We start from the raw sequence: 15,615 nt of genomic DNA, 5'->3' as shown, positions 1-15,615 counted from the left end.
TCTATCTATCTATCTATCTATCTATCTATCTATCTATCTATCTATCTATCTATCTATCTATCTATCTATCTATCTATCTATCTATCTATCTATCTATCTATCTATCTATCTATCTATCTATCTATCTATCTATCTATCTATCTATCTATCTATCAATAACAGTGTTGTCTGTCTTCCGAAACTTGGTGACTCAATGACACCATCAAATATTCAATCACATCATACAACCTAACCTGTCTGCTATTTCTTATGAACTTCAGAGTTCACTTGAGAAAACGGATGAAGTCACCATTGGTCGGATGAATGCCGAGACTTCCTGTATCAAGTTCAAATGAAAAGCCCTCCAGTGTTTCATACATGGTCCAGCCGTATATATGGTTTAAGCTTGTGTTGTTACTCTAATCATTGAACTGGTTGTCCCTTTAATTAAAAAATTATGGTCTGAACCTCAGCAAAACCTCCTTGTATGTTTTATTCACTGTAGAAATCCAGATTGTAATTCCTAATGGTTTGCTGACACACATGGCAACAGGTGAATAAGGGGAGTTCTGACTGTAGGCCTCTCGTTAACCCGTAACATGTTCCAGGTTTTAGCATAAAACCTTGTTTGTGTTACGTGCATTTTCCAATTCGTTGCATTTCATTCAGCATTTTTAGTTTTTTTTTATATCTATGACAGAATACAACAAAACTAATGACTGAACTCCAAATGTTCACATGGAACAGTGAATGTATTATCCAGCGTCAAAAGTCGAATGTCAGCCAGCTGAGCTTCCTCAGTGTTTGACTCACAAAGCTGGTGACTAAAGAGTAGAAACTTGAAGTACGTATTATATCTTAACCCTTTCATGTATAGAGGTCACTACAGTGGACAGCTACTCAAATGTTGTTTTCTTGTATATGCATGGGTTTTGATGGCATAGTTGCACATCAGCCTCGTATGGGATGATGCAATAGCGTTCACCGTAGTGGCTGATGTGCAACTATGCCATCAAAACCCATGCATATACAAGAAAACAACATTTGAGTAGCTGTCCACTGCAGTGACCTCTATGAAAGGGTTAAATCTCATAAAAATTCACTGACGTTGGCTTTAATTCTCCAGTCTGATAAATAGAACTGTTACTTTTACTGAAGCTTGAAACCTCAAATAACCTCTCCCCTGAGGGCGGTCTTTGCAATGATTTTATGCTTTTCACGGCTCCTGGGGTCTTTTATTTGATCCACAGAAGGAGTCTATCATTTCCTCTGTATTTGTAGCCCCGAGATGTATCCATCCTCACCGGCTTTGACAGGAGTTTATTAATTCCGCCTCTGTATGAAACATTTAATTTGTAAATGACAGGTTCAGACTGCAGTAGGCAGACTTCTTCCTGTCCCGGGGAGGTGACGGGTTTTTTGTGCAACACGTACATTTTGTTCCTGGTGACAAGTTTGATTAATATATGTTCAGATAATCAAGATTTTATGGACAGAAAATGACCAGATATGAGAACAAGATGGATACCACCCCACCTGCACACACACACACACACACACACACACACACACACACACACACACACACACACACACACACACACACACACACACACACACACACAGAGTAAGTAGCTATTAAAATAAGCTGATACCATTAATCATACAAGCAGAATATGTGCAGTTGTTTGTCATTAGCAGTCAGACAGAGAAAATATAATCCTTCTTACAGGATTGAGACCTGCAGCTCGGCAGGCTGCAGATAAACAAGGCTTTATTTATGGGCACAAACACACACAAATAGATACACTCACATACACAAAAAAAAAAATCAGCATTTCTGCAACAAGATCAAAGAATCTCCCACACACACACTCTGACACAGCGTGAGTCCCTGTTATTGCGCCTCTAATAGCTGCCCTGTCCTCAGTTGAACTGTGCAGGAAACCAATGGAAGTAGTTCACACAGGAAAGGAAGGAGCGATGCAAATTATAATAACTTCATTCATTAAACCCTGCGCCACACACACCCACTGTGGAGCACATCACCTGATCTTCAAAGCTTTTTTCTTTTTTAAGTTGTACTGTCCTCATCTAACCTCTGCTGGCTGACGAGTCTGATTTGTAAAGAAAAGGCATACAAAGCGTCGTGTTTTCTATTTTAATTCCTGGATACGGAGCCAAACTCATAAATAAGTACTTGAGTGTTGGGTGATAACCTGTTACAATGCTGCAATTAAGCTGTTTTCTTGTCAATCTAATGTCCTGCTGCCTGCATTCGCAGCAGCCCAACACTGTTTTGTCTGGAATTTGTGTGTCTTGAGAATGAGTCTGTACATTTCCAATAAATCCACACACAAAGTGCTTGTCACACAACTAATCCTGTGTACAAAGACATGCTTTGTAGGGTGTAAACAGTGAAGGTAAAGTCCTCCGAGCAGTCACGTATCACCTGTCACATGTATCTACTGTGAGAGGAAAAAACTGTATTAAAAAGTTAGGAATATGTATTTGTTCATCTTTAAAATTGCGAGTATTAAACTGATTGTGCTTTTACAAGGTTGATTTCAGTCAGTGATTCAGCCCATTTTACACAGTGCAAAGTGTCTATAACAGTGAGCCTTTAAACATGAGGAACATATGATGTCTGAATATGTTCAGCTCTCAGTATTTCATGTTCTTTAAAATCAATCAGATTTAAAGTCAGATTGAATTGGATTAAATCTACTGTTGCTGTCTACAGTATGTGGTAAACTGAGATTTTAAATTTTATGTTATCATGTCAGACCTGACAAAAACAAGAACATAATTATTATTTACACCTAATATACTTTCAAAACAAAATAAATATCAACAATTAAAATTAAATTAGGTGTAAATAATAATTATGTTCTTGTTTTTGTTGTGTTTTGCAAAGAAAAACTAAAGAAATAAAAAAAACATGTATTTTCCAGGAGCATATTCTGCTCCATAAACTTTAAATACAATTTCTCACCTCAGTAAAAAGGTGCCTATAAAAATCAAAGACGGTCCTGGAAACTCTGAGGTGTGAAGTATGAAATTTGTTGCAGTAAAACAAATTGAAACAATGAACAGGGAAAATACTTTTCCTTTTATAAGTTTTGTTTTGAAAACGTTCTATTCTTTTAACCTGTACGTAAAAATATAACGATCTATATATTAAAACCAGAGTGTAACATCGTGTAAAACCAAAGTACAATTAACGTGCGTCCAGCGTCACTTCTAATTATCCCAACTAACTCACAACATTTTATTCAACCATTCAGACTGTGTTAACTGAACATGTGGTTTTAATTTTTGTAATCCATAAAAAATAAATAATACCTTTTTTTAAGCAACAGATTGCCTTTGAGACTTTTCACTGCGCGTCTCTGGTGCGCGATGCCCTGCGGCACCGCTGGAGCCCGCAAAGGGTTAAACGGGGTTACCGGCAATCCTTTTAACAGGCAGGTGGCCCGCCAGCCCCAACCCAAAGCTTACCGACTTTTAAAAAGCTTCTTCCAACATCTGAGGAGCAACTCATAACTGTCATGTTGCGGGTCCTGTTAACGGTGATCGGTTGTATAAATAGAGCATCATCGCTGCAACTCAACTGGATTTATCAGCTGACTCTCAGACTCAGACACGTGTGATGCGCTTTTGACTTGTTTTCCCACCTACTTTTATTTTGAAAGAAGTGGAGTTGCTGCTTGATCACAGAAATATATCAAATATATTTTCATCTTCGCCTCTTGCTGAGTTTCGTCCCGCGCTGGAGATGTGGTGGATGCTGTTTCCACGGTGGATCTGGTTCCTGGCGTGTGTGTCGGTGTGGCTGGAGCTCCATGTCGGAGTTTTGCCCCACATCACCTATTCACACGCCGGCATCTGCCCCAATGACATGAACCCCAACCTGTGGGTGGATGCCATGAGCACCTGCACACGAGAGTGTGAATCTGATCAGGTAAAGACATTAGAATAACATTTACAATTAAGGTTCATCAGTTTCAGTCAATTCAAAGGTGCTTTATTGGCATCAAAATTTCAAAAATGACTTTGCCAAATACAGTTTGTCCAAATATTTGGACAGTAAACCAAATGCTTTAACAGTATGACTATTTACACAACATTAAGATTGATGGATATTATTATTTACTGTAAATCAATGCATGTCTGTTGGTGTGTTCTGTGTCATTCAATGTCCTTCAGGTTGTTGCATGTTGATACATATTGGGCAGAACGATTTGCCCTGTCTATTTCCACTAGGAGTATTTTGATTTTGAAAGGTTATGAAGCTCTTTGAAATCTGAAATGACAGAGTAGAACTAGTCGAAGAAAATACTCCTTATTTCATTGAATGCTTTACATTGTTGGAGGAAGTGCAGCCTCACTTCATCCTTTTGTAATTAAAATAACTTTTATATTTTATACACATTTTCAACCATTTCAATGTCAAATGTGTTGTTAACTGTTGTTCTCTCTGGGTTACAGTCTACTTTCTTTCCACTCGCTGTTTGTAAAATGTTCTCCACATGCATTCAGCATCCTGTTTCAGTAATTTGCCTCTTCTTCTCTTACAGGAGTGTGAGACCTTCGAGAAGTGTTGCCAAAATGTGTGTGGGAACCGGAGTTGTGTGGCAGCCCGTTACATGGACGGAGGGAGCGGCCCGATGGGGATGCCCAAGGAAGCGACCTGCACCAGCTTCATGTGCACCCAGCAGGGGTCCAAGTGTGACATCTGGGACGGCCAGCCGGTGTGTAAATGTCGGGACCGCTGCGAGAGGGAGCCGCACTTCACCTGCGCCTCCGACGGCATGACGTACTACAACAAGTGCTACATGGACGCGGAGGCCTGCTCCAAGGGCATCACCCTCTCCGTGGTCACGTGCCGCTTCCACCTCACTTGGCCCAACACGAGCCCTTCGTTGCCCCAGGCGACCACTCTTCGCCCCACCACCGCTCCCCTTCAAGCGACCATCCCGCCACCCACCGAGCCTCAACCGCCCGTGCTGGCCAACAGCCCGGCTCACCAGACTGTGAACGTAGGTGACACGGCGAGCTTCCTGTGTGACGTCACGGGTCGCCCCCGGCCTGAGATCACCTGGGAGAAGCAGCTGCCGGATGGAGCAGAGAGGGTGGTCATGAGGCCCAATCACGTGCGGGGCAACATGGTGGTCACCAACATCGGCCAGCTGGTCATCTACAACGCCCAGCAGCACGACTCAGGCGTCTACACCTGCACCGCTCACAACCCGTCGGGGTCAGTGCAGGCCAACCACCCGCTCACTGTGCTGCCCACCGAGGTGCTGAAGACCCCCGAGCCCAAGAACCTGACGCGCTGCCTGCCCGAGGAGTGTTTGAAACCCCCCGACGGCCCGGAGGATTGTGGGAGCGAGCTGGAGAAGGTCAGCTGGTACTTCGAACCGAAGACCAACAACTGCTTCTCCTTCACACACTGCCACGCAAACAACAACAGCCTGCAGCCCAGGAAGGTCTTCGAGACGTACGAGGAGTGCATGCAGTGCTGCGGTCCGGAGCTGTCGGGCCCCTGCGGGCTCCCCAGCCACCAGGGCCCCTGTAAGGCGTATGAGCCCCGGTGGGTCTACAGCAACGCCCTGCGCCAGTGTCAGTCCTTCATTTACGGAGGCTGCGAGGGCAACGACAACAACTTTGAATCTAGAGAAGCCTGCGAGGAGATGTGCCCTTACCCCAAAAACCACCACTGCAAGGCCTGCAAGCCCAGAGGCAAGATAGTGACGAGCTTCTGCCGGAGCGACTTCGTCATCCTGGGTCGCATGACGGAGCTGACGGAAGAGAAGGACTCGGGCCACGCCCTGGTGACCGTGGAAGACATCCTGAAAGACGAGAAGATGGGTCTCCGCTTCTTTGGCAAGGAGCCACTCGAGGTCACCTTTCTGAACATGGACTGGAACTGCCCGTGCCCGAACATCACGGGCGCCGCCGCAGAGGGCCAGGTCATCATCATGGGCAACGTCAACGACGGCATGGCCGTCCTTCAGCCCGAGAGCTACGTGGGCGCCTCCAGCCCTCGCCGGGTACGGAAGCTGAAAGAGGTCATCTCCAAGAACACGTGTGACATTCTCAAAGCGATCACTAACAGCCCTCAGTAGGGTTCCAGTTATGGTTTGTACATACAGTTTAGAGGTTGGAAAATTACTTTGACTTACTGCAACTACAGGCTGTTATTTTCTGAACATTCACTGCAGTGATGTTTTGGTTTTTAGAGACCATTCTTGCTACTTTAATGCAATTCTTTCTGTTTTTCAAATGTTTTCAGGAGTTCCCCAAAAGAAACCAGGTTACATGACATTTTGTCTGTTTGCTTTTTTTTTGTTATGGCGCGGTCGTTGGTGTTGTTAATTGAAATACCATGTATGTGAACACAGGAGACATTCATCATGATCATCGTAATCCCCTTAGACTCCGTCTCTCCTCGTACCCTCTGTTGCCCTCGGCAGAAATTGAGCTCACAGACTTTGGCATTGCAGCACAAAACAGACACGATGGAGTTTGATATTTATGTGCATAATTTAACTTTTATTTGTCAGCTGCGTTTCCACCTGACACTTTAGATACCGGAACATACTTTATCTGCATACATTTACTCTGTATTTCACACCAGCACCTGTGCAGGATATTGCACGTACAGTTATGGTGGATTTGATTCGTCCAAATAAATGTTGTAATATATTTTATTAACCACTACATTTTCTCGCAAACATTTATTTTGTATCTACTTTCTCTTGTTTCTGGGCTATTTATTGTCATGTAAGCTTTGCCTTTATTTTTGTACCTCACATCTCTGAAATTAAGTGGAATTTTGTATAATTTTTGTGTTACGTCCTAAGAAAATAAACACTTGGGATTTTTCTTCAGTCTTCCTTTACTGCTTTTCCTGAATTATATTGTGATTGTAGGACAGACTGAATGGTTTTGTTTTATGGAGCTGATAGTATCACACTGACTGTGTGATCAAACTTACCATTTCTGCTTGGTTTTGGTGTCCTCGTACCTGTTGGAGGAGCGAGAGCAGCTACCTGTGTGGCTCCTCTGACAGGCTGTGATAAAGGAGACTTGGGAAAAGCACATCCCCAGCCCGCCCTGCCCCCAGCCCCATCCCTACAGACCTCCACACAGAACCCATCCATTCTAAAGACCCCGGCGGCATTGTAAAAACTTCACCTTATTTTGCTTTGCCTCCGTGGTCCAGCCTAATTGGGTAAAGAGCCCAAGCTGTAAACTTCAGATCCACTCCCATACAAGAGTTATGTGTTTCATGCCGTGCCAGCAGGCGTCTCTGGGTTACTAGGAACAAGCCTTGGTGGGCTTCGACGAGGGTGTTCCGCTTCCCAGATGAGACTCTGTTTCTCCCATCCAGATCGGCCCATGTACGGCGTTCCATTACTGGCAAAACCACCGGGGAGCTCAGACCTGCACTTCAGCAGCTGTTGAGGCTCTGGAGCAGGGAAGTATTAGACCTGCAGCACCTGGGATCACATCACTCAGGGATAGAAACACAGTTCACAGCAACAGCACAAAACGCTTTTTTAGTGTGCCAACTGTTTTATTGCTTTAAGATACACATTTCATAGTAATCATAGAGAACAATCTCAGGTCTACAGGTTCATTCACGTAGGTAATTTGTTTAATAAACTAATAATAAGTCTAATGTTGTTGAGAGGTTTATTTGTGATTGTCTTGAATCCATTATTGCAGCTCTTCCTGAATTGTTATACATAATCACCAAGCGTGGGCCAGCATAAGCCTGTGAGCACTTTACAAAATGATTTTCTTAAAAAGATATGAATTTGACACAATGATATTAAATGTAGGTTTATATTGGACAATTGAAAATAAAACTAAGGTTTGGGATTATTCAAACATTGGGGATGTCGTATGATACCCAAAGTTGTGTGATCCAAAGCTGTACAAGTAAATGCCTACAAATGCTTACAAGGAACACAAGGATCAACATATAATCTGTTGGTTTGTACACACATACATACATACATACATACATATGTACAGTAGTTGTGTCTCCATATGCACCTTGCCATAAAGTTACTTTTAGTTAATCAGCCAACCTACATGTGTTTTTTACATGCTGTCAGGCTATACTGGTGCATGTCCATCTCTCTTTGTATTTAGGTTTGTGTGTGTGAACACATGAAAGATTACTTCTGCCTGGAAAAAAACATCAAAATGAAAAGTTACATAAAAAAAGAGGCATCATAAAAAGAAAAATACGTGTAAATCAAAACAATGATTTTTGAGTCAGCCGAAATTAGGCAAACTTTGGGGAAAGTACGGTAAGTCAATATTGTGAACACTAATTCAAAATCAATAGATAGTCATCAAAACTACAATTTAATCAATCAGAATTATAAGACAGTAAATTGGAATTTGTAGACACCAAATCAAGATTATGAAAGAGTCAAAAACTTTGAGAAAGTCAAGATTCATAGATGGTATCGCCAAAAGTACAAATTTGGAACTACATCGTAATTTAGAACAACATTTTGTGTAAATTAGACTTACAATCTTGTAGTCTTAGCCAACTCTGTAAAAATTTAGAAATGACCTTATTTTATTTTGATATAAGTATTTTGATTTTCTCATGCTTAATGTGTTCTTGGCAGAAATGTGCTTCCATGGAACATCTATATCTATAATGCTTATTATTGGCATTTCATGACCATCAGTGGGGTTGGAGAGGAAAGTGGGATGCTTTTGGAGATGGCAGGAGTAGATGATGGGATGGTGCACATACCGACGTGTGATCAGGGGTCACAGTGTGCAATATATCTTTTTATGCTCCCAAATCATCGTTATAAAATAAATAGCAGAAATGACAGGAGGTGAAAGATGCAACAACGGGACATCGTGGTTTATAGTTGCTGTCTTCAGGGGCACCACATTTTGCATCGTTTTAAGAGGCTCAAAAGCACTGAATTAGGCCCCTTTTAAAGCCCAGACTGGTACTCATGGAGAAACCTTTGGTTTCTTTATGGTTATGGATGGTGCATACACAGATGAGTTTGCTAACATTGCACCCACTCACAGATAAAGCAAAAAACACTGATGATCTTGTAAAAACGTCAAACTCTGGGGATGCATTAGACGGTAAGTGAACAGCAGGTCCTGGGAATCATCGTGTTGGATGTTGGAGAAATGGGCATCTAAAGATCTATGGTACAATGGACTGATTATTGTGGTTGGAGCCTTATTGGGCGCTCTCTGTCAGCAGCAACCAGGAACTGGCGACAAGCTGTTGAGGGGTGTGTTGGAAAATGTCTGATCCACTTGCAACTTACACTTCTGCTGCTAACATCATTTGGTGAAGAAAAAACATTCTGCTGCTAACTTCTTTGTTTCAGGAAAACAAAGGATTGATTGCTAACCTGTTGGTTTCTAAAAAGGATCTGTTGCTAACTTCTTTGTTCCAGAAAAATAAGGGATCTGTGTTGTTCCCTTCTTAGTTCCAGATCGCAGGGTTATGTTGTTACCTTATTGGTATAAGATTAAAAAAAAACAAAAAAAATGTGCATTTAACTTCTTTGTTCCAGGAAGAACATTTTGCTGCTATCGTTTTCGTTCCAGAAAAACAAAGGTTCTGTTGCCACTTTTTTGGTTCCAGATCAAAATGCTCTGTTGTTAACGTCTTCGTTCCGGAAAAATAAAGGATCTTCTGCTAACCAGTTGGTTTCAGATAAAAAGGATCTGGCATTACCAGAAAATAAGGATATGCTGCTACCGTCTAGGTTCCACATTACAAAGATATGTTTCTATTGGTAGCAAGAAAGTAGATAGAAAGAATCTGTTACTAACTTCTTTGTTCTAGAAAAATAAAGGATCTTTTGCTAACGCCTTTGGTTTCTGATAAAAGGGATCTCTTGCTAATGTCTTGGTTCCTGTCAGGCCACCACAGGGTACCTTCACCTCCTTGTTGAGCTCATGCCTTGGCGTGATGAAGCTTTTTTTTTCTAGCACACAAAGAACCAACAGCATGTTAGTCAGGGGTGGTCATAATGTTTTTCTCATCAGTGTATGTGCACACTATTGTCCCTCTGAAGTATCTTGGATTGAAGCCAAACATTCACAGGTACGACCAACAGTTCAGCTGAGGGAACTAGTTCAAAAATCCAACAAAAAAAAAATCCCCCAACACAACTGCAATTATTTTTCTTCCAACCTGCGTCCATTAAAAACCACTTTTAACCACTTCAATGCGTAGTCCGGCATGTGCGAAAACAAAATTTACTATCAATTAAAATTCAGCACATTTGAAACATGTGTGATCCTTATTTTTCAAGCACTCACAGACTTTTATGCTTTTCTAATTTGAGTCGGGCCAACTAAAAGGGCACAAGAGTTATGCTTTGATATGCTGTGCAGAATTTTTTGCTCGCATATTTTTTTTTCCTCTCCTTTCTCGCAAGCTTGGTTGATGTGATGGGGTCAATGCGTTCAAGAGCTCAGTTCACACAAGCCCGAGGAAGTCAGTGTGGTCCGTGCGAGGCTCAGCTGTAGACCTGCATCAGGGAGAAAGGACACGAAGGGGAGCAGACAGGGGGACAGAAGAGCTGTTAGACTCTCTGTGTGTAGATCTATGTGGCGCCTCCAGGTTGTGTATCCTGAGGAGATCGGATAGTAGCACCTGTGGAACAGATCAGCTAGCCGGGTGGTTTAAGACCTTTGATTCATGACCTGCATCTGTTATGGCCATATCATTTGGAACGTCTATTGAAAAGATACAGTAGCCACTCACACGCTTTGACTGGAGATGAACAGGCTCCCATGGCTGTATATCATCCTGTGGCAGCAGCAGCTGAAAGGTTTGAAGCTGCAAGGTGGTCAACTGGTCTGAGGCTGGCGGTTCAAACCTCTGGATGGGGAAATGATTGAGATATTCTGTCACTTCCCTCGAGCAAGGCATTTCACCTCCAGAAGCGTCTTCGTCAGACGTGACGGACTCTCTTTGGTTGTCTGAAAAGGCAATCAGTGCGTGACAGAGTGAACGCCAGGAAAAGATTAAGTCGTTGGACAAAGTCTTCATCTCTAAACAAGAGAAAAACTGTTTCAATACTCATCTTTAGCAAGTAAAGTCAACTTGGCATTTATTTATAATTTTTTACATTATATTCATTGTCACAAAGAATTTCTTCAACTCTCAATACTACATGCTTTTATGGGTCTTAATACTTGGGTCACTTGCATGTTTTTGAGTGTTTATAGTTATCTAATGATCAAAGCTGACTCTTTTTTCACAAATGTACAAACATGTAAATTACCTAATTAAAGACGTTTTGGTTGACTGAATATAAAGTTTGCATTTTGCACAGTAAACCTGTGATCAGTGTGTTTGCCTCTGTTCATGCAGTGCAGGTAACGTGGTTCTGTTTTTAAAGAGGATACATGAACCACAGCATCCTCTGGTGTTTGTTCCGCTGCCAGCACTCAGCACAACCTGAACTAGAAAGACTCATTGAGCAGAAATATTAATGCAGATATTCTACACACAGGACAGATCTCCCGATTAGATCCTCGAATTGTTAGATGTTTGTTTCTGGCTCTATTTGACATTTTCCTGAAGCCAGTAAGAGTTCACTTTGGGCAACAGGTTGTCAATTCATCTCGGGGACAACACAAAGAAACTGACAATCATCCACACTCACATTCACACCTACTGCCAATTTACAACGTACAACCAGCGATCATACCAAACTGTAAAAATACTCCATTTCAAGGAAGAAATGTAAGTAAAAGTAATTTTGTACAAAAAGGAAAATGTACTAAAGTAAAAGTACTTAAAGGAGGAAAGTGGCTCCTGTGATACTTGATAATTATCAGTCACACATCAGTATAAAATCTGGATTTTACTGCTACAAGTGCTTGAGCCACATTTTTTTATATATTGTACACGACTAATTATAAACAAGATTAATTATCAGATGGCTTAGCTTGCAAAAATTCAACAGCCAAAGTGACACCTTTAAAATGCTTGTTTTGTCTAACCAGTAATTTAAACCTCAAAATTGTTATTAATAATATGTCAAATTAAAATAACAATATAAAGATAAGATAGGAAAAATAAAAAAAAGGAAAAGCAACTGGAAAACTGAAATGTTTAGTAACTTTACATGACGAAACTCAAACGAGTTACCAATTAAATTTCAACTTACTGTTTCATCTCTACTTGTATTTAATTTCAAATATGTCGCAGTTTGATTTATAACAAACTGTCATATGTTATAAGGGCTTCATATGTTTTGTGTGCAAAAATCCTAACTTATAAAGTAACTAGTAGCTAACGCCGTCAGATAATGAGGTGGAGTGGAGGTGGAAAGTCACATCAAATTAAAGTAAGAAATGTTGCAACTTGAAATCAGTGGTAGGAAATACACACTTTTCAGTTCAGGTGACCCTCTTGCGTCTTATTTTATACAATGTACACAAGTCTGCCTCCCTGATAACAAGACAGTCCAAGAAGACAGTGCTTTACATTGATTAAGGTGGATGCTTTATTTCCGAATATGTCCCCATCAAGCCGATCTGTGTTAGCCTTAATAGATGTACACTTTCAGAGGGCTTTGCAGTGCGTTTTGGGATACGTGCCCCTACATGTGATGCCCAAATCAAACCAGTAATCATTGTGAATGGATGAATGAGATCCCTACAGTTTACAGAAGCTTCCAGGCATCACGTGATCAATGGCCGCAGTAGACACTTAAATCCACTAGAGGACAGCACAAGCTTGTGTAATTTGCTACTCCAACATCCACACTGATGCAGTGACACAGGACTGTGAATTGACATCAGCTCAGTGTTTTCCCCACAGAAATAGACACACGTCCCAATAGACACATGTGGACAGCTTCAGAGGCCGACGGTCCGTTTTTTTACAGTCATATCACCCGCAATGCAGAAACACGTGCAGGGACAGTAGTAGTCCTGGTGCTGTTCGAGTTGGATCGTCCTCTGGTGGAAAAGTACAGCTATCTAAAAGGCCCAGATAATGCAGCATGTAATGAAGACACTAACGGGAGATTTTCAAATGGACTGCAGGCTGCTGTCGCCCATCCAGCTGCCAGATCACAGTTTTTACAACCTCACACTGCAAAGTGGGTCGGGGGTCACTTCCGCCGCCGTCCTTATGTAATGAACGATGTCGACACGCAAGGACACACACACACACACACACACACACACACACACACACACAGTCATGTTTCCATCACTTCAGAGGACATTACATTGACTTATGTTCGTTCTTCTTCTTTAATCTAACCTCAAACCAAGCGTTCAACCTGCAATGTCATGATTTACCTCATGGGGTCTTGTTTTTTGGTCCCCATAATGCAGGCCGGTCCTCACAACTGTGACTGTGTCGAAATATGTCCCCACAACATGAGTAATACAAGTACACACACACACACACACACACACACACACACACACACACACACACACACACACACACACACACACACACACACACACACACACACACACACACACACACACATACAAACTGCAGACTCAGCAAGTTTCACTGCTTGGAGCAAAACAGTGAGTGGCTGGTGGAAAACTAGGGGAGAAAGTTCATCCTCCCTTCATTTATTTTCATGTCATGTGGTGACGAGATCACCCAGCTACACTTTCAGAAGCAGATTACTGTCCTTGGAAGCTCCTGAATGTTTTATTGGTGTCATTAGTTTTGTTTTCACGCATAATGAGATCTTTGATACACAGTCCGTGGCATGGAAATCCTCAGAACAGTAAACATCAGCAGAGATTGCATAACAGCGGACTGTATTTCATATTAAACATTCAGATCAGAGTGAAGAGTGATGTGCTTGACTTCTGAGGGTGTAAGATTTGTGTGAGGCAGAGTCGCCTATGTTTTAGATAACAAATAAATAGGATGTTTGTGGTTAAGGAGATGAGTACAAATTTGAACCTCATCTTTAGAAAATCCGACACCAAGATGGGCATTTGTTCTGCTGTAACTAATGCAGAAGAAAACATTAGCTGGAGTCTAACTGCAGTTCACTGGTTTGTGTTTGACATCAGCTTCCAGTGTTTGTAGCGTGACAAAATACTTAGTTCATAAGTAGCTTTAAAAGAACATTTTAGGAAACACACTGACTTTATTTTTAGGTGGGAAAAGAAATGAAATTCATATCTACTGTATGTGCAGTACGGCTGGAGTCATTGTTATGTTCACCATAAAGACTGAAAGCCGAGAACAGTTCTGTAGTTAACTAGTTATACAACTGTAATTTTACATCTCGTCATTAAGTAGCTCCAACATGTAACTCACCCGACAGTCAGACACTTATGTACAATGTGTAAAAAGAATATTTTTACAGTTAGCAAGCAAGCTGTTTCCCTTTACTTCCATCTGTTCTGCTTGGCTAAATGTGACTCCAGCTAATGCACACACATATTAGCACCTTTAAACATCCCAAATGAACATGAAGGATGTTTGTGAACCTGAAATGAAAAAGTTACTCTCTGAAGAACGTGTTGACGACGTGTGCGACCTTGTTTCCCCGTTTCAAGTCTTTAGGCTAAACACTTCCTGACGTCAGGTTTGTGCTTCACACTCAGTTGTATGGCATCTTATTGACTAAATCTGGGAAAGAAAATGATAAAATATTCTAGATTATATTCATTTAAAATTTGAAAAATAAAATGATACTTTTTTGCTATTTCAAATATATTATACCCAAAGTGAAATATTTAAAATCACACATTTTTAATGTTATTACCTTTTCGACTTCATCTTTTTTTTTGCCCTTTTCTGCCTCCTAGATAATCAGAAATGAGCAGAAATTGGATATTTTTATTTTTCAATCTTTATACCCAACAGGGGCCTCCTAAACAACTCAATTATTTAAAAAAAAAAAAAACATTTGCCTTGTTTTAATGTGAGTCGTAAATGTGTATATGTACATATGTGTGTGTCTATAGTTGGGGGGGGGGGGGGGGGGGGGGGGTTATTGCTGCACATGCAGGTGCTTGCCCACTCCTTCACGGGGTTTTATTTTTGGAGCAGCACACAGGCTGGTCAGGAATAGAACAGCAGCCAAGTGGAATGGAAGGCCGGTCTCTCTCAGCTTCTCCTTCACTTCCCTCCATCCCTCCTCTCCAGACACGGAGCGAGCTCCAGTTGCCTGAGAGTGTCTGGTCTAATCACTCACACTGGCTCCCAGAGCCACCATGACCTGAATCCATCCCTTCTCCTTTCTTATGCAATCCCTTCATCAGAGAGAGAGAGAGAGAGAGAGAGAGAGAGAAGCTGCTGTTCTAAATCTCCACTGCCCCGCTTCTGTTGCATGTATTATGCAATCTGCTTTAGAAGTTTAATCAGGGTGCTGGCAGACCACAAAGGCACTGTGTGTGTGTGTGTGTGTGTGTGTGTGTGTGTGTGTGTGTGTGTGTGTGTGTGTGTGTTTGTCTGTGTGTGAGAGACAGAGATCAATACAGGATCTATCAGGGATGTTACACACTGAGCCGTTATACACACTCGTTACCAGAAGACAGTGTAAACATCAGGATGAAGTCTGATTTAGCTTCAGATTAGAGCCGTAGTGGACGGTTAACTCAACC

The 15,615-nt window shown here is 41.7% G+C and overlaps 1 protein-coding gene across 1 annotated transcript; it reads left to right on the top strand.

Annotated features, from left to right (window-relative positions):
• The first annotated feature begins 3,757 nt into the window (after positions 1 to 3,757).
• Positions 3,758 to 6,110, top strand: wfikkn2b (WAP, follistatin/kazal, immunoglobulin, kunitz and netrin domain containing 2b). The gene is made up of 2 exons (XM_069155366.1): positions 3,758 to 3,943; positions 4,560 to 6,110. The coding sequence occupies exons 1-2, from the start codon at positions 3,758 to 3,760 to the stop codon at positions 6,108 to 6,110; spliced, it is 1,737 nt and encodes a 578-aa protein (XP_069011467.1).
• Positions 6,111 to 15,615: the final 9,505 nt, after the last annotated feature.

This window comes from Embiotoca jacksoni, unplaced genomic scaffold, assembly GCF_022577435.1.
Source record: "Embiotoca jacksoni isolate LCO1_2020_lvr unplaced genomic scaffold, fEmbJac1.0.p SCAF_20, whole genome shotgun sequence".
Classification (NCBI taxonomy): Eukaryota; Metazoa; Chordata; class Actinopteri; family Embiotocidae; genus Embiotoca; species Embiotoca jacksoni.
This window is presented reverse-complemented; position numbering and strand designations above follow the sequence as displayed.

Bases quoted from the DNA above. Each gene is read 5' to 3' on its own strand.
- wfikkn2b (XM_069155366.1), top strand. From the start codon at position 3,758: ATGTGGTGGATGCTGTTTCCACGGTGGATCTGGTTCCTGGCGTGTGTG. The intron at 3,944-4,559 runs GTAAAGACATTA...CTTCTCTTACAG, and splicing joins GAGAGTGTGAATCTGATCAG to GAGTGTGAGACCTTCGAGAA.